The sequence below is a fragment of the Musca autumnalis genome, unplaced genomic scaffold, assembly GCF_047663935.1.
Source record: "Musca autumnalis isolate F117 unplaced genomic scaffold, ASM4766393v1 scaffold_5, whole genome shotgun sequence".
Taxonomy (NCBI): domain Eukaryota; kingdom Metazoa; phylum Arthropoda; class Insecta; order Diptera; family Muscidae; genus Musca; species Musca autumnalis.
In genome coordinates this window covers 26,019,696-26,039,780 of record NW_027412088.1, presented here as the reverse complement: position 1 = coordinate 26,039,780, position 20,085 = coordinate 26,019,696, and the positions used below count along the sequence as shown (strand labels likewise).

Genomic DNA, 20,085 nt, shown 5'->3' with positions numbered 1-20,085 from the left:
TGCGCTCCATCCACTACACACGGTATCATAGGGGCTTTTTCATCTTTCAGGCTATTTTCTCAAGAAGTATGGACTTGCCCCTGATAAAACTTGTACCGTCGTATGGGGGGCAATCAAGAAGTATGGAGTTGCCCCTAAAAAAACGTTTACCATCGTAATTAAAGCAAATGCAAGTTGCTTCAACAAAAATCAAAGTGATTCGAGAGCAGGTCTTAAAGTGAACTTATCCGAAATTTTGTGTGGGAGGTAACGGATGGATTGAACAAATATAATCCATATTTGAACCTGATTTATAACTGGTAGATATATTAGGATGTGTAAAGTATAGACCAATTCGGCCAATCCCTTCAAGAGTTACCGTACAAAAAAATTTTCCGAACATTTTTGAACTTTTGTGGGGGAGGTACCTGAAGGAGTGGACCGATATGGCTTATCTTCAAACATAAACTATGTTTGGACAAAATATTACGAAGGCCACATTTTGGATCGAATCTGCAGATCCGTTCGAAAGTTATCTTGCGCTCCAACCACTACACCCGGTGTCATAGGGTTTATTTGTACCTTTCAGGCTATTTTCTCAGGAAGTATGGACTTGCCCCTGAGCAGGTCCTAAACTGAACTTTTCCGAAATTTTGTGTGGGAGGTACCGGAAGGAGTGGACCGATTGAGTCCATATTGAAACCTTTTTTAAGTCTGGCACACATTTCACGTTGGGCAAAGTATGGACCAAAGCGGTAACTCTCTTCAATAGTTATTGTGCGCACAAATTTTCCGAACATTTTCGAACTTTTGTGGGGGAGGTACCGGAAGGCGGTCTACTCCTCCGATTAAGTTCGAACTTCGAACTTAAATTAAGTTTGGGTAAAATATTACGAAAGCCAAAATTTGAACCGAATCGGTTTATCCGTTCGAGAGTTATCGTGCGCTCCAGCCAGACAGACAGACGGACATTGCTTAATCGACTCCAAATTGTCTGAAACACATTTCGTCCAAACATACTTGGGGTCTAAAACCATTATTTCGATGAAGCACATTTTGCCCGTATGAAAGTGTATATACCCTCGTTAGCATAAATGCTGATGGTATAAAAAGTCAAAGAGCCTCAAATGAAAAATGTGTATTCCACAAGACGATGCCATCTCATCTCCACCCTTCAATTTCTACCTTTCAAATTTCCCTGCTCCTCCAGATGGCAGAAATCGGATTCTAGCCACCGAAGTCGATATTGGTACATTCGAGGCCCAAGTCAACAACTGCATAGCCCAAGTCACTACTTTCCATCAGGAAAGAAAGTTACAGGCCTCACCACTTAAATGATCTGCAATCTAAGGAGGTGGAACAGTAATTTACGGCAAGATCGGAAATTCGAGCACTCCAACTGTTCAAATCCAAAAACTACTTGCAGTAACCATCGACAGTCTTTTCACATACTCCAAACATGCGTCAGTCCTGAGTCCAGAAACGGAAGAAGGTTCTCAAAGCCATTTCGGATACCATGTGGGGTAAAGACAAGGCCTTGCCAGTTAGCCGATTCATTAGTGAAGCCCAATATAGAATAAACATGTCCTGCATACCGCAAGCGGGATGTGTCCATATGACAAGTGTAGAACCAACAAAGCGCAGCTTAGATGAGACTGAGTCAATTATCCTCAACACCGTTGAAGATATCTGTTCTCAGAGCCGACAAGGACCTCACGACAATGACCATTTATTTGCATGCCCCTCTGGACCCACAGACCTTCTTCCCATAACCAACCTAATGCAATCATCCTAACACACACTTCCACACAAAGCACTCGCACATAACATCTACGTTAGGGTGGTTTTAAAAAAATCAATGTCGGATTTTAAAGGCGGCACCCACCGCATTTTTCTCTTCGGTAGCAGCACGACACTCCTGGTCATACCATGGGTTCCTTGGTGGAGGTCTCTGATATCCAAGTACTGCTTTTGCGGCTGTTTGCATGGAGTGGGCAATGTTTGGCCATTGTCCTGATATGTTATCGGCACGAGGAGTGATTTGATTAAGCAGTTGGGCTAGTTGAGTGGAATATGCTGTGGCTATCTGTTGTGATTGCAGCTTACCGATGTCCAACTTCCGTGTTGTGTCTGTTCGCACTTTGTTTGCTACGTTTAATCAGGTACGTAGCTTTGCTGCAACAAAGTAGTGCCCTTATGAATATCGAGATGCTTAAATCTGGTACTGCTAACTACCATGTTCTTGCAGTTGCGAAGCCTCATACCATTGTCAGATGTTTCACTGTGGAGACTGAATTTCCCGACTGTTGGGCCAAAGATATTCTCCTTTCCAATTTTGGCATTAAAATCGCCTAGAACAATTTTAATATCATGGGCAGGACATCGGTCATAAGTTTCTTCTAAGCGCTCGTAAAATATATCTTTGGTCTGTTCGTCCTTGTCTTCAGCGCAAATAAAGCTGATGTTGAAGAATTTAGCTTTTTTAACGAATTGCAGCGAGTCTTTCATTCACTGTGGTGAAGCTGGAGACCAGATGTTTTAACCTCCGACCAACTACAAATCCGCAACCAAACTCATGCTTTGTGTCATGGCAGCTATAACACAGTGTGTCACCTTTAGGTTTTGTTGTGACGCCCTTCCCGTTCCATCGTATTTCCTGTATGGCAATAATGTCGGCTTTGTACTTTTCAAGTACATCTACCAATGCGTAAACTGCACCTTCTCTATAAAGAGTGCGAACATTCCAGGTGCAGATTCGCAGATTATGGTCCTTAAAACGTTTGCGGAGTTCGTCAACTTTAGAGGGGTTTGTTTTTCTTTTCTTTCATTTTTTCATAGTAGGCTGTTTTTTCTAGGGGAGGGTTACTATCCCGACGCCCAAACCCAAGTTTTTACCGTTCTTATGGGTGAACACACGGCACATGTTAGCTCACTACCTTTAACGGGTGTTAAAGGCAGTTCCCCAGGTGACACCACGGGGGGAGGTCAGTGTCCACTTGAGATGAAAGAGTGACCAAGATAAATCCTGGGCTTTGCCTTGTTAAAGCCGGTCAGGACCTTCCGTGGTATCTTCCATCCCCTACGTCACCCGGGCCCTATATATAGCTAATATTAAAATCGGAGCCGATTTTCACAATTTTTGGTAGGATTAGTTTTTTTGTCAAAACAAAGAAGTGGTAAAATTTGTTCATCGATTTGACCATAAATGTGGTCTGTAGAGCGATTTCGTGAAAATTCGCCTTTGACTTCATAAAAATTACAATGGAAACTTTGAGGCCGCAGTGTCACGTGTTAACGTATTCCGATTGTGCTCAAACTTTGGCAATCTATAAACTTGAAACAAAACTAAACACTTTAGGGGGATGGCGCCTAAAAAATCCGACATCGATTTTTTTCCTTTTGAGTTAAAACCACGTTAATCTACATACATCCATCACGGGAGCGCTTTTTAAATAAATCGAAATTCAAGTTGACATTTTTATTGGGTTTTTAGCTTTTCACGATATGATATTTTCATAGGTTTTACCATTTTTAAGGTATAGATATTCAAATTGGGACAATGGACTGACTGTGTCGCATTTTCCTTAGTTCCATTTCGATAGGACTTGCGGTTTCCAAGCAAATTTGTGAAAACCTAAAAAACCTAAAAGCTCTCCGGCGATTAATGTTTTTTTTTTATTTTGTTCATCAATTTTGGAAAATTAAATCTGTACACCAAATAATCGCGGCAAATGTGGCGGGTAAACAATTTATAATATCCAGCAGTGCGTATAAGTATTGTCAAAACGTATACGCCCATTAAGTCTGGCGGTTTTATTACTAAATTAATAACAATACGTTTATTTTAAAAATTCGCAATATTTAAATCAATTCGAATACAATTTTCAATTTTACGTTTATAGCATTCATCCACAGATTTGCATTATTCTGTTCTGTATACAGTTTGCACTTTTTTATGATCATTGAAATAAACTGCAATAAATTTGCCGGCATAAATTTGGACGATTGTTTCACACTATGGCCTTGCCTTGGTGATGGTCGGTACTAATTTCAAAGAGCAAAGCATAAATTAGCCACTTAAATTTTAGAAACCATACAAATCACATAAAATAAATATATCTACTGGCCGACCGACCAAACCAAAACAAGCTATAAAAATGGTCAATAGCTTTATTCTATTTGCCATTAAAATATGGCAAAACATGCAAAAAAGGCGTAGCAGACAAGAACGCAAACATTAATTAATGAGCCGCATATTTTAAAGAGCTTTCTTTTTTCTGTCTGTCCCTTGCTTTTCTTTTTGGGTTTTTTGTAGCAACCGGTGTTGAGTGAAATCTTTGTTTTTTTACGTTCTTTTTTGCATCTATGTCTATTTTTATTATATTAAAAAAAAAAACAAATTAATCGCTTCTATTTATCAACAAATGTCCCATACAAAAAAACAAATAACGGCGACAACGAATTTTCCACGCATTTATTTTCGATTTCAGCTGATTACGATTATTCTATGTGAGGTGAGATTTGTTTGTGATTTCTACAATTATTTTTTATTTATTTTTATTTATTTATTTTTTTTTTTTTTTTTTGCTTGTCTCTACTTTCCACTTTGTTTCATCGAATACCGACAGTGAATACAAAAAAACAAAAAAAACCACGCATAAAGACAAACATTTTAGCAACAACTACGAATTCTCAACAACGAAATATGTATTTCCTTTTTGCCACTTAGTCAGAGACATTCGAAAAAAAACAAGTACAACAACTATGACACGACTTTTTGGCGTTGTCACAAATTGCACAGTGTTTTGCAAGGCGAAATGTTTATTAAAGAAAAAAAAAGAAATAGAAATTGAACGAAATATAAATGAAAACTACAATGTTCATAGATAAAAAAAATCAAAAAACAAAAAAACGCCGTAGCGCTTTTTAAATAAATCGCTATCAAAGTTCACATTTTTAGGTTTTTTTTAGGGTTTTCACGAATTTGCTTCGAAACCGCAAGTCCTATTGAAATGGGACTAAAGAAAATGTTGTACAAGATTGACTGATTGATATTTTCCTAGGTTTTACCAGGATTTAGCTTGAAAACTCCAAATCCTTTCGAGATGGGACTAAAGAATATGTTGTAGCTGTGAAAATTCTCTACAAGATTGGCTTTCGTAATTTTTTCGTAGGTTGTATCATTTTTGAGATATACATATAAGTTTAAGTTAGGAAATTGCACGCATGACGTTGTTTTATAAGGAGGCGATACAGTCAATCCATTGTCCTAATTTCTATTTCTATATCTCAATAACGGTAAAAGCTACGAAGATATCATAAATGTCAATCTTATAGAGAATAGCTACAATATTTTCTACTGACCCATTTCGATAGGAATACCGGTTTCAAAGCAAAATCGTAAAAACCTAAAATACCCTTAAAAATGTCAACTTGAATCGCAATTTATTTAAAAAGCGCTCCGTCGATTTTTTTTTTGTTTTTTTTTTTTTTAATTTTTCTCATCTATGAACATTTTAGTTGCAGAATCCGCAACAACTTCCCGGGTGTAAGCACCTTCCACTTTGGTTCAAGAGCAAGCACCGCGAAAATTAATGGCCTATTTCACAAAGACGATTCGAATTCAAATTCGTTCGAACTACTAAAAAACATCTGTCTTTTGAGAAATATTTGGAGTTTGATAGTAATTCGGACGAATTTGATATCGAATCGTCTTGGAGAAACTAGCCATAAATATAGGCGTTTATACACTTTCATGTGGTTTTAGACGCCAAGTATGTTTGGACGAAATCCGTTTCAGACAATTTGGAGTCGATTTAGCAATGTCCGTCTGTCTGGCTAGCTGGAGCGCACGATAACTCTCGAACGGATGATCCGATTCGGTTCAAGTGTTGGCTTTCGTAATATTTTATCCAAACTTAGTTTAAGTTCGAAGATGAGCTATATCGGTCCACTCCTTCCGGTACCTCCCACACAAAATTTGGGAAAAGTCCAGTTTAGGGCCTGCCCTCGAATCGCTTTGATTTTTGTTGTAGCAACTTTTGTTCACTGCCCTTCATACGACGCACAGTGGTTCAGAATCGTTTTTTCCTGGTCATAATTCTGTAACTTTTGAACGGATAGAGATATTTTCACAATTTTTTTGTTAGACAGATAACACAATCAGCTTTCCGGTGAGTTATAAGCGGTCAAATTCGGACTGGTAGTTACAGAGGAATTCAATGTCAAAATTAAACTTTTGAATTTTTTTACTATTTTTCATCAAAATATCAGTGCTTTTGTGTTTTTATATCTTCTTATATATTAAAGATGGTCAAACGCCAATAAATAAACTAAAAAAAATACCAAAAAAAAATTAAAACAAAAAATTTGAAAAAAATGAAAAATTTTTTTCACAAATTTTTCACATAAAAAAATACAAAAAATATAATTTTTTTTTGCAAAAATTAAAATAAAATGCTCCTTGGGTTTATATAAAACTTATATAACTCATATGAAAACTGATATACTCCAAAAATTTGTATAAAAAAGCTGTAATTCATGTAATTTCAATAAATTTAAAAAAGTGTTAAACTGACGGAACGGGTCTGGAACAAAAGTATATATGGGCTGAAAGAGGAGACCCTCGGGCATATTTCTGTGGAAACAGAACATTGTTCCATGTTGTTCCACAAAAGTTCTAGTCCACTAAATTTGGAATTTCATAAAATTTAGTACCTGAGGAAAAATAAAATAGCTCATGTTGTGTAAACGCCACGGTAATTTGTTTAATTTATTTTTAAAGGCCACAATCCTACCTACCTAAAAAAACAGCGAACGCAATATATGTTATAGTTTCCGAGAAATAGCTATTTCTTTCTCCAGAAGTTTTCAAAAATTACGTATTTCTCAAACATGCGAAAAATGTTCGTCTTTGGGGGCACCCCACGCCCGCACCTTCCAATATTTTAACCTAATTTTTTTATTTCCTTAGTTTCAATATGTTTACTATCGAATCCCATATAGAAATTAAATAGCTGTTTCAAAACAAAATTTTGATTTTTGGCCAGGAAAATCGTTTCTTGAACCATTGTGCGACGGTACAAGCTTCATCAGGGGCAAGTCCATACTTCCTGAGAAAATAGCCTGAAAGGTGCAAAAAAAACCCCTATGACACCGTTTGTAGTGGTTGGAGCTCAAGATAATTCTCGAACGGATCTGCCGATTCGGTTCACATTTTGGCTTTCCTAATATTTTGTGCAAACTTAGTTTAAGTTCGAAGATAAGCCAGTTGAAAATGTTCGGAAAAATTGTTCGCACGATAACTCTTGATGGAAGAGACCTATTTGGTCCATACTTTACACACCTAATATATCTACCAGATATAGGTCGGGTCCGAATATGGACTATATTTGTCCACACCTTCGGGTACCTCCCACACAAATTATTGGATAAATTCACTTTAAGATTTGCTCTCGAATCACTTTGATTTTTGTTGAAGCAACTTGCAATCGCTCACTCCATTACGACAGTAGAAGTTTTTTTGGGGGCAAGAGAAAACAGCCCGAAAGTTGTAAAAAATCCCTATGGCGCCATATGTAGTGACTGGAGAGCTCGAACCCTTTGGATATCGTAATATTTCTTCGAATATTAGATGAAATTCGAAGGTACCTCCCCCACAAAAGTTCGAAAATATTCGCTAAAATTATACGCGCGATTTCTCATAGACGTAGCAACCGATTGGGTCCAAACTTTTGATTTCTAAATATTGTCGAAACTTAGTTTATCCTTGGGGAACCACTCACACAAATGTTCAACATTTTTGTGTGTAACGATATTATGTTTTTCGTAGGCTAGTATGGTAAAAAAGTACTATCTATCGATATTCCCGCAAATTTTTGCGCTTTAATCCTATTCATATTTGTGTCGGTTAATACGCCCAAAATTTTGAAAACCCCCCTAAATACATACTTTTTTTTTTTTGGGAAAACGTATTTCAATCCACACTGGCTGAGGGTATGTCTCTGTCGTCAAAGCCGACTGATACTTTTTTACTTGTTTTCACTTCTGTCGATTATCTTTAAAACTAACGGGAATTGTCGTCACTTTGACACATTACATATAAACAAAAAATCGGTTTAAAGCATTTTTTCTTAATAAACACATTCCCGTGCGTTCCGTGTTTATTAAGAAAAAAATGCTTTAAACCGGTTTTTTGTCTCAAAAACATAATTTAAAAAATAAAATTATATTTATGAAATCAAAATTGACTTGGTTCATTCTTCTAGAATAACTTCATTTATATAATATACTGTGACTGTGATAAATTAATGAATATCAGTGTTTTTTGAACACAAAATGATTGGGGACACGGCACGGTAATGACGTTTTGCACCTTGCGACCAATTTTTTGCATATAAATATGTAAAATATTTTATTTTGATTTTCGGACCTCGTTAAAGGACCTAAATGCCTCGGGACACAGAAACCAGCCTTTTCGCAATATTCACCCATATATAGAGAAGACTTCTTTAGGATTGCTTACAGATATCAAATCATTTTCCATAGACCATAGGTCCTCACAAACATTTTCTATAGAAATGGAAAATATCTTAAAGATATTATAGATTGTACAGCTACTTAGAAGACTTTTTTTGATACCTCAGTTCTTTGTATTTCCTCACATCAAAGAGTTTGAATAATGAATGAAGACATGAACCCTTCTATTGATTTTTATTAAGTTATTGTAAGATTTTTTCCACGCTTTTCCCTTCCTTCCACAAATATTTAAAATGGTTAGCGCTCCTGTTCCAGAAATATTTATTTAAAGCAAATGCAGTGGTGTTCGTTATGATCACCCATATGTGTGTCATTTTAAATTCTGAAAATAATTTTTTGAATCGTCAAGGTCTCATCGAAGAGACAAATTCGGTGTTTGAATTAAAATTGTTCCATTTTGTTATGCTATTAATTAATAATCCACGCATAGGGGCGTATAATTGTTGTCAGTACGTATTCGCCATGATGACCAGAGAATATATCAATTTACTTTTATTTGCATAAATCTTGTTTTGTTTTGTGTTTTTTTTTTTTAAATAAATATATTATCCACTATGTACCACTGTACTTCAATTGGTTAAATAGAGATGATGTTTCTTGTTTTTTTTTTCAGGCTTTTATGTTAAAAAAAATCGTGTATTTTTCACATTTGTTAACACAAAATGTTTATTATGCAATAAATACTGACACAAACACACACGAAATTTTAAATTAAAATCTGTTCACATTACAGCAGACAGATATGATTAAATATTGGTTTATTTTCAAATATTATTTTTGTTTTCAAAGAGGGAAAGGAGGATTACTACAGCAACAGCAGCATTATGGCATGACAGTCGTCGGATCACAGACATATGTTCACTTAAACATTGCAGACGTTGATTTCAAAATCATTCATATAATGCAAACAAGCATATTTCAATTTTCACTTATTTCAAAATGCACTTTGGTTGGTGGCAAGGAAAAGGAAAGGAATTTTCGGTTACGATTTTTTATATAAAACACTTTCTTTACTTTGTTGTATAAACAAAATTCACTTTTTATTTATTTAAATTTTTTATTATTATTTACAAACTTTAAATTTTGCAACACTTTTTTTCTTGATACCTTTAGGGTAGTTTTGCTTTCATTTCTCAAAACTCAATAAATATTTCGTGATTATGTATTACTATTATACTTAATATTTTTTTCATATGCATATATATTAAACGCGCGTTTTCTTTTCGAACTTTTTGAAAAAATATATTTTTTCCTCTTTTTTTCAAAACAATTTAAGAACAAAAATATTTCTTCTGTTTGCTAATTTTTCTTTTCAAATTTTGCCGCAACGGACAACGGTTGTTGGTTGTTTTGTTTTTCGTTCTTCTTAAGGCGATCGTCAAAGTTGGACTGGCTAATTCGCATTGCGTGAATATCAAACAGCATTTTGGGGGTGCTCGCAAAGAGATTTTTGATCACCACCAAAATTGCTTTCATGTTCTCATGGCGCAGCTGAATTCCTGTATAAATTTTATGCGCATTAAGAATAATTTCTCAAAATTCTCAAAACTTTAAATTTTCATTGAGAATTATTTCTGTTATAATCTTAATGATTTGATGGCTGAGAATTTTCATGTGTGTGTGGTTTTTTTTCTTGTTGTTATTGCCCATATTTTGGTGAGACAAATGTTATGTTTTAGGAAATTGCTTATATTTTTTAAGGGCTAAAACCCTTAATAATTTAATTAATTTATATTGTCACCATGTTGAATTTTTTTAATTTTTCTTCAAATGAAAAAGTGTGCTTTTAGATTTTCAAAATATTCCATGGAAAACCTTGACATAGTCTTTTAGATGGCACGCCATTTATCTATGTCGAAATTTGCCAGTATTTTGTCGACAAATTTTAGGTATTTTTAGATTTTTGAAGTTTTGTTCAAAGGGAAACAGAATTTGGAAAGGCATTCATGAATTATTTTGGAATATTCGAGTGCGAAAAAAAACAAAGAAGATGACAACATAAGTCGGTTAGGGCAATAAATCAAATCAATTATAAATATCGTATACGTTGTGTCGACATGTATACGCCCTAGTGTACCGTTTTGAATAGTTCGAAGTAATGCTTGAACTGGTTGTCTCTTGATGATATTTTTTAGAAATAACAAGTAAAAAAAGTATCAGTCGTCTCTGTCGACACAGATATATCCTCAATAAATTTTCATCTATTGGCAATATCGAATACCGGCTACGCAACCTAAATCCTTTTCACCAATAATTATATATTATTGGGTTTTCAGGTTTTGCGGCCCTTTTTGGATGTATGAACTTGCCGACGAAAATATATATTTGGATTTAAGCTCTAAAGTGTTGCGAAGGAGGTGCCTGAAGGAATGGATCAACATAGCCTAATTAAGAAAGGATCTACGAACAGACCCTAAACTGCACTTAAACAAAAATGTTGAACTTTTGTGAGGAAGGTACCCTAAAGAGTACACCGATTTGGCCCTTTTTAGAAGTTAAACTACGTTTGGACAACATATTACGAAGGTTAAACTTTGGAGCGGATCGGCTTACTCGTTCGGGAGTTATCGGGAGCTCCAGCCACTACACATAGTTCCATATAAAAAAAAGCTTGTACCTCCTACTGGGGACAGCTGATATAAGTTGTTACAACAAAAATCAAAGGGATTCAAGAGAACTGCATTTTTCCCAATCAGATGGATCAAACCAGGACTGGAGACCCAGTCTACGGTTGAAAGGACTGTAGTTCCAGGAGAGTACGAACAAGGGATACCAAACATAGATGTTCTTAAAGGTAGCCTGGCTGACAGCTTCTAGCCATGAGTCTGAGTCAGGGTAGTGTTTCTGCTAAGACCGAGGACAATTGATCGGATTGCGAACTTCGTCGTTTGAGGGACTGCAGTTGTCGAAAAAAACAGGCCTATGCATCCGTGAAAATCGCTAAAACCAAGACAAGTCGAAAACTCAGAAGAACCATTTATCGGCCGAAGCCTATAGAACCAGTCTTTCGCTGCAGAACGCTATTCACAACGGAACCCCACCAACATTTTGGCGAAAATGTTCCCACCGCCATAAGTGGCTCCTCATATATGATGGCCAAAGGGCAGGTCGATGCACTACCTCAGGAGAACCCTTGTCCATCTCGACGAGAGAGTATAACTTAATAAGGACCAATCTGAAGATGGTGAGTAAGTGAGAAAGAATATATCCTCACTTGCACAAGGGATATTCTGACATCAACACGCTCCCTCTCATCCCCAAGCACAAGTTGAGTTTAATTGCAAAACCCAAACCAGGAGTAATGGTGACTTGATTGAACGCCCCACGAATGATTCACCACTTTTGACCTCAACATTCTGTTCAAAGGGAAGCTCTGCCACTACAAAGACAGAACACCCGTCAATGTTAAAGAATGTAAAGTCAACGGAGTTGAATTAACCGATAGACCTAGTCTTCCGAGGCATAACGCTATTGATGATTGAACCCCAAGGATGACCGAAAATATTACAGCCTCAACTACCCAGCAAACCAACCCTACCGACATCGTAACGAAATCGGAACGAAATTCGGACGATAAGTCCGATATCTGATCCGAAATCGTAACGATATCTTAACGAAAGTTGTATGAAATGGTTGACATAATTTCGGAACGAAATGTCGGAGCGACATCGGATCGATTTCGGTCCGATTTCGTAACGAAATCTGAAGAAAATCCTTGGGAAATTCGAAAAGGAAATTTCTTTCCGACATTCGTTCCGAAATCCGAACGAAATCGGTACAAAATCTAAACTATTTCCTCTCCGAAAAATCGTTTAGAAATCGGAACGAAATCTGAACGACTTTGATTCCGAAATTGTTCAGACGTGTCGGACATCAGACATTTGGTTTGCTGGGTAGTTCTGCAAATCAGTTGACTAATTAAAATATGGCTTGCCGTAGGTTAGGAGTGATTGTGACTTGATTCAACCTTTTCAAAGCGATGCTTTGCCACTACACAAGCAGGACAATCCTCAAAGTTAAATAATGGGTGTACTTCCAACCAAAACCAATCCTTCTTCATCAAAGAACACGATGAAGAGATTTAGGTAAAAGGAGGAACCCACCCATGGCACAATTACCCAGGTAGTGGCATCGTAAAATTTTGAATATGTTATGTCAAAACTTTCTTTATGTTGTTGGGGAAATTACAACAAAAATAATTTTTTATAAAGGGATTTGACTTTTCATATTCGATCAGCTGGTGTGATACCACTACCTGGTAGTTCCGCCATGAACCCACCCTAAGGCCACGAAACCCCACCTCCTATACATGCTATCAAAAGAATGAGAGAGGATCAGTGATATTCGACGGTTGCTTATCGAAATTCGTCCGTGTGACATTGTGTTCTCGAGCGATGGGAAACCCCCCCAAACACACACATTTCGTTAGAACTACCCCCTACAAGGTCCTTGCGAAAACAAGGAATCCCTTTGAATTCTTTTCCAACACAAAATATGGTCTCAGCGAATTTTAAGAAGCACATGAAGTAGATTCCCTGCAGAAATGGACCCTGCAAGCATGCTGACAATACTCGCTAAGCAGAATCCCAATCTTCAGACCAGCTCATGGATACACGTTAGCCACAGTCAGGAGAATACCCGAAGGAGATACCCGAAAGAGTGGGCCGATATAATAGTCCATATTCAAACCAGATCTACATATGTCTCGAAGAAATATTACGAAGTATGGACAAAATTGGTAACTGCCTTCGCTAATTTTTGTGAGCACCATTTTGGCGAAAAATGTTGAAATTTTGTGAGGGAACTTTCAATCTTCGAACTTGATCGAAGTTTAAGCAAAATATTACGAGGGCCAAATGTTGAACCAAATCGGTTGATCCGTCCGTTTCAAATGTATATATCCCCGTTAACCTATCTGCCGATTCGGTACATCATTTACATACATACATATGTTCCCACAACATCCCCGAAGGGACAAGAGAGACTTCTCCCACATCAATGAGTGCACGCCGATTCATATTGGCTACTACTTTTTCATATTGGGACCTACTTTTTATTGCCGAGTCCGAACGGCGTGTCTTACGACACCACTTGTAGAGAAATTTTTCATGGCTTAAACACTCAGGAAATGTCGCCAGCATTACTAATGGGGAATTCTGCCACCGTTGAAAATTTGATGTTGCTTGGCCTAGGATTCGAACCGCAGACCTTCTGAGTGCAAGACGGACGTGCTAACCATTGCACCACGGTGGCCCCCGGTACATCGTTTAGCCTTCGTAATATTTTGTCCAAACTTAGTTCAAGTTCGAAGGTAAGCCATATCGGTCCACTCCATCAGATACCTTCCTCACAAAAGTTCAAAAATGTTCGGAAAAATTGTTCGCACGATAACTCTTGAAGGGAGTGACCGATTTAGTCCATACTTTACACATCCTAATATGTCTACTAGATATAGATCAGGTTCGAATATGGATTATGTTTGTCCACTCCTTCGGGTACCTATCACACAAAATTACGAATAAGTTCACTTTAAGACCTGCTCTCGAATCACTTTGATTTTTATACCCTCAGCATTTATGCTAACGTGGGTATATACACTTTCATACGGGCAAAATGTGCCTCATCGAAATAATGGTTTTAGACCCAAGTATGTTTGGACGAAATGTGTTTCAGACAATTTGGAGTCGATTGAGCAATGTCCGTCCGTCTGTCTGTCTGTCTGTCTGGCTGGCTGGAGCGCACGATAATTCTCGAACGGATTAACCGATTTGGTTAAATTTTTGGCTTTCGTAATATTTTGCCCAAACTTAGTTTAAGTTCGAAGATGGGCTATATCGGTCCACTGCTTCCGGTACCTCCCCCACAAAAGTTCGAAAATGTTCGGAAAATTTGTGCGCACAATAACTCTTGAAGGGAGTAACCGATTTGGTCCATACTTTGCAAATCGTGAAATGTCTACCAGACTTAGATGAGGTTCCAATATAGACTCAATCGGTCCACTCCTTCGGGTACCTCCCACACAAAATTTGGGATAAGTTCAGTTTAGGACCTGCTCTCCAATCGCTTTGATTTTTGTTTCAGCCACTTGTATTCGCTACCCCCCATACTAAGGTACAAGTTTCATCAGGGGCAAGTCCACACTTCCTTAGTTAATAGCCTGAAAGTTGCAAAAAACCCCCATGACACCGCGTGAGGTGGTTGGAGCGCAAGATAACTCTCAAACGGATCTGCCGATTGGGTCCAAAATTTGGTCTTAGTAATATTTGGTCCAAACATAGTTTAAGTTCGAAGATAAGCCTTATCGGTCCACTCCTTCAGGTACCTCCTCCATAAAAGTTCAAAAATGTTCGGAAAAATTGTGCGGACAATAACTCTTAAAGGGAGTGACCGATGTAATCCATATTTTGCACATCCTAATGTATCTACCAGATATAGATCAGGTTCGAATATGGACTATATTTGTCCACTCCTTCGGGTACCTCCCACACAAAATTTCGGTTAAGTTCACTTTAAGACCTGCCCTCGAATCACTTTGATTTTTGTTGAAGCGATTTGCATTCGCTACCCCCATTACGACGGTAAAAGTTTTTTCAGGGGTAAGTCCATATTTCTTGGGAAAATAGCCCGAAAGGTTAAAAAAACCCCACGATCACTCTCGAACTGTTCAACCGATTTGGACTAACATTTGGTCTTCGTCATATTATATCCAATATTTAAAAAATGTCGCTAATATGCTAGGACGATACCACTTGAATGGGCAACCAATTTGGTCCAAACTTTGGATCTCCTAATATTTTATCAAAATTTAATTTAACTTCTAAAATGGCCCATATCGGTCCTCCCTAAGGGTACCTCCCCCACAAAAGTTCAACATCTGTGTCTTAGTTCAGTTAATTCCTAATCAACATTTTTGTCGGCAAGCACATTGGCTGAGGGTATATATCTGTCGGCAAAGCCGACTGACACTTTTTTATTTGTTTTTTTTTCTAAATTTTATTTAAATTAAATTTTCTTATAAACCGCTATGAAAGGGTTGAAAAGGTGAAGTCATAATCATTGGCCTTGATGGCAAGTACATGTGCATCTCTATATTAAAACTTGTGATGATTTAGTTATTTAATTTTTTTTTGTTTCAAATTTAACTGAGTCAATATTTTCCTTGGCATTGTTTCAAATCATAAATCGTTAGGATATGTATTTTGCATGTGTATAGAGACGCATACCACCATCACACACACTCACACACATGTGATTCTAAACAACATTCATCCATTATGTATTTAGATATTTGTTCTTTTAAAAGTTTTTGTTTTTCTAACAAAAGTTAATTTTATGCCGCCGAAGAAAAATAAACGACAAAAAGAAAAAACCAACAACAACGAAAAACATTTCTAACAAAGAATTTCTTGTTGTTGTACTCCGTCATCAATCTTAATATAAATCTCTAAGGTCTTTCTTTTTGTTTCAATTCGTCGTTTGCAGAAACTATTTTGAAAGTCATCAAAATTATTATAATAAATATTTATGTTTGGTAGTTGTTGTAAAAAAGACAACAAAACACACATTTGAACACATTTTAGGTGATCGCATCAGGTGTTCTATTAATAAATGAATTGTCTCTTTTTTCCGTAGAGAGATTGATTCGCATAATGCCGGGCATACACTATGGGCATGCAGGACAGCAACCGATGAACCCTTGTGTACGTGTGTGATTGAATAGTGTGTGGCATTCTTTCAATCCATATTGCAAAAATGATGAATTTTCCTCCAGAACTCGATTTTGGGTTGAAGTTTTCCAATTTTTTAATTTCCTCGCAAATAATATTTGTTGTTTTCAAAAATTATTTGTTGGTTACTTGGAAAATAAACAAAATTCATCGGATTGAAAGGGGTTCATTTACAAAATCAAAACTATTTTGATTTCAATCCTGCCAAAACTACTCCCAAATACATTTACAAAAACTTCAAAATTTACTAATACTATTACAAATGCTGTCCTGCATGCCCATAGTGTATGCCCGGCATAACATTAATTATACATTAATTATAATAAAAATGGGAGGTTTGTGTTCTGTCAAATGTCATTGTGTTGACATTTTTAAGATTTGAACATTTGTGGTTATTGGCCCTTTCATTTATAGCCCCCCACACGTCTCCCCCTCTCTACTTACCATTCAAATTGTAACGGCAATATGTCCACCTCATTTTCATCGGCATCGATTTTCACAAAAAATGTCGCTCTTTCGTTCGGCAAACATCGTACTAATGAACTTGAATTTTCGCTGAATGATATATTCGGTGGATTCTTGTTGGAGCTGGAACTATGCGAATTCTGTTCATCCGGATCCTTGTTACATTGGGGAAAACTTCGGGATTCTGGAAAGAACAATAAAAAAGAAATAAAATAAAAAAATAATAAAAAAAAATGAAATAGAAATGAAAAAGAAAAAAGCAAATATGTATGTATGTATGTACACATGTATAATATTTATAGACCTCTCATAATACATAGGTCATAAAACATCTATAAACTCACGTGATATACCCGACTATTAACAGAGAATGCAATGACGACCGACCGTGGGTGCTAAAACTACAGTTACCAATATTTGGACAAGAAAATATAAAATATTTGTATGTATATGAATCTTGTGTTGAAAAGTTCCAGACCTATCAGAATACTCGCGAGTTTCTTAGAAAATAATTGTTTTCTTTTCGAAGTTCAATATTTTTATTTTTCTTAGTTCGATTACTTTGGTTGGTATTGCTTTGCAAAATTCTGAGAAAAGCAAGTAAAATGTATCAGTCGTCTTTGCTAACAGGGTATATCCTCACCACGCGTGAATAGAGACTTTCATCTATGGACAGGTCAAATCCCGGCTACACAACACAATTCTTTTCTCAATATTATGTTTTTTGTGTGCCCTTTTCTTGGTCAACACTGCTCTAGAGACCCATACATTGAATGTATTGGGGTAGCAGTAAAGTGTGGGACTACCGAGGTAGAGTATTATATGCCTGATGGAAGCCAATAACCGTCTGGTGCTAGGGGACAAAGCGCTGGCCGGGTAAATTGATAGCTCCTCGAGGATAAGAGGTGGCTCAAACCACCTTTCTATTATCGCCTCCTGATTGGCAAGGGTTAAGATAATTTACCAGTCACCGCTTCAGATAGCAACCAATTCCCTCAGGTCCATGTATAGGGACATCTTCAGAGCTGCAGCCGCTCCCGATATACTCGGTGGTCAAATAACCGAAGTGAGACAAAATTTACTACCAGAGGCGACGAAATTAGCAAATGAACTTGATTAGCTCCGTCTTGCCAAACCTAATGACCCAGGAGTCAGGAAGCTGACACTACAAGTTAATAGGTGGATGTCGGTGAACATAAGGGAAACAAGTGGCAAAATAATCTAAATAGTTGCAACATTGGAGCCGTAATAAGGGAATTGTGGGCCGCGGTTAAGTCACTCTCGAGCCCTTGAAAGAAAGAAGATAGAACATCAGTCACAATTGGCGATATTACGCTGACTGACCGGAAGAGCTGCGCAATTTATTTTAATCGACAGACAGTCAGCGCACCGGATGTGATAGGAGGAAGAGAAAGAGTAACACGGCACATTAGATCTCTTTCTGCCAAGGATGAACCACCGCAATTTACAATGTATGATGTTGCGAACCTCATCAGCAACGCAAAATCATCCATAGCTGGATGAGCCGGGGGTCGAGTATCTCCCTAAACCTGTCGCTAGCCATCCACATCGTTCCCAAAGTCTGGAAAATGGCCAGAGTGGTCCCGCTACTGAAGCCAGACAAGGATACCAGCAAAGCTGAATCGTATAGATCATGAGGCTTTAGTAGTCTCCAGCGGCAGTAATAGCTATCAATTTGCCGATCATCAGCATGGGTTCCGCAAGCAGCACACCACATCAAAAGCGCTACACGCCATCTCCACACATATTGGGGGTTAACATGAACGGCAATTCCCCGTGAATTTTTTCACTTTCTCCCTTAAGTTGCATCGGCGGAAAGACGAAACTCACGGGGAAATTTCATTCATGATAACCCAATTACTTGAGGACGCCAGTTGTATGTGGAATTCAGGAACAAAACGTTCAAGGCCCGTTGTGTGAAACAGTGAGTTCCCTAAGGTGAGGTGATATCTCCGGAACTGTTTAACTACTACTTTTCCTGTTTTTCGCCCTCCTACCGACAGCATTAAGATCGTAACGTATGCGGATGATAGTACGATCTTGCCGTCAGATACCTTCCCTGATGTCATTTGTGAAAGGCTCCACTGACCATAACATCTTTTTCCACGCGAGGAATATGCAAATATCCGCCGCTAAATCCACTGCCACAATGTTCACCACCTGGGCAGCTGGAATGAGGCTCTTCCTGAACATATTGGTAGATGGTGCCTTGATTCCGACTACTAACTACCTCAAGATATTGGGTGAAACGTTCGACAGCCTCCGTTGGAGGCTTCTATAGAATAGAAGATCTCCGTTGGAGGCTTCTATAGAATAGAAGATCTCCGTTGGAGGCTTCTATAGAATAGAAGATCTCCGTTGGAGGCTTCTATAGAATAGAAGATCTCCGTTGGAGGCTTCTATAGAATAGAAGACCTCCGTTGGAGGCTTCTATAGAATAGAAGATCTCCGTTGGAGGCTTCTATAGAATAGAAGACCTCCGTTGGAGGCTTCTATAGAATAGAAGACCTCCGTTGGAGGCTTCTATAGAATAGAAGACCTCCGTTGGAGGCTTCTATAGAATAGAAGACCTCCGTTGGAGGCTTCTATAGAATAGAAGACCTCCGTTGGAGGCTTCTATAGAATAGAAGACCTCCGTTGGAGGCTTCTATAGAATAGAAGACCTCCGTTGGAGGCTTCTATAGAATAGAAGACCTCTGTTGGAGGCTTCTATAGAATAGAAGACCTCCGTTTAAGGCTTCTATAGAATAGAAGACCTCCGTTGGAGGCTTCTAAAGAATAGAAGACCTCCGTAGGAGGCTTCTATAGAATAGAAGACCTCCGTTGGAGGCTTCTATAGAATAGAAGACCTCCGTTGGAGGCTTCTATAGAATAGAAGACCTCCGTTGGAGGCTTCTATAGCATAGCAGACCTCTGTTGGAGGCTTCTATAGAATAGTAGACCCCGTTGGAGGCTTCTATAGAATAGAAGACCCCGTTGGAGGCTTCTATAGAATAGAAGACCCCGTTGGAGGCTTCTATAGAATAGAAGACCCCGTTGGAGGCTTCTATAGAATAGAAGACCCCGTTGGAGGCTTCTATAGCATAGAAGACCTCTGTTGGAGACTTCTATAGGATGAACCTTTCTTCTATAGCATTGGAGGCTTCCATAGTACAGCAGACCTCCGAATGAGGCTTTTATTGAATAGAAGACTTCCGTTGCAAGTTTCTATTGAATAAAAGTCCTCAGTTGTAGGCTTCTATGGGATATAAGACTTCCGTTGGTCGCTTCTATACACCTCCGTTGGAGGTTTCTATAGCATAGAATATTTGCATTGGAGGCTTCTATAGCATAAAAGACCTACGTTGGAGGTTTT

At 37.8% G+C, this 20,085-nt stretch overlaps 1 protein-coding gene across 9 annotated transcripts in view; it reads right to left on the bottom strand.

Moving 5' to 3' along the window:
* Positions 1-20,085, bottom strand: part of Strn-Mlck (Stretchin-Mlck) — a 227,162-nt gene that overhangs the window by 186,259 nt on the left and 20,818 nt on the right. For 5 of the 9 annotated variants that reach the window (XM_073990022.1, XM_073990046.1, XM_073990020.1 and 2 more), the window contains exon 3: positions 16,689-16,893. In XM_073990022.1, coding sequence (XP_073846123.1) covers positions 16,689-16,893 — 205 coding nt within the window. Of the gene's footprint in view, positions 1-9,588; positions 9,923-16,688; positions 16,894-20,085 lie in introns of those variants that run through there. The other 4 variants (XM_073990023.1, XM_073990025.1, XM_073990024.1 and 1 more) reach the window with 4 other exon arrangements.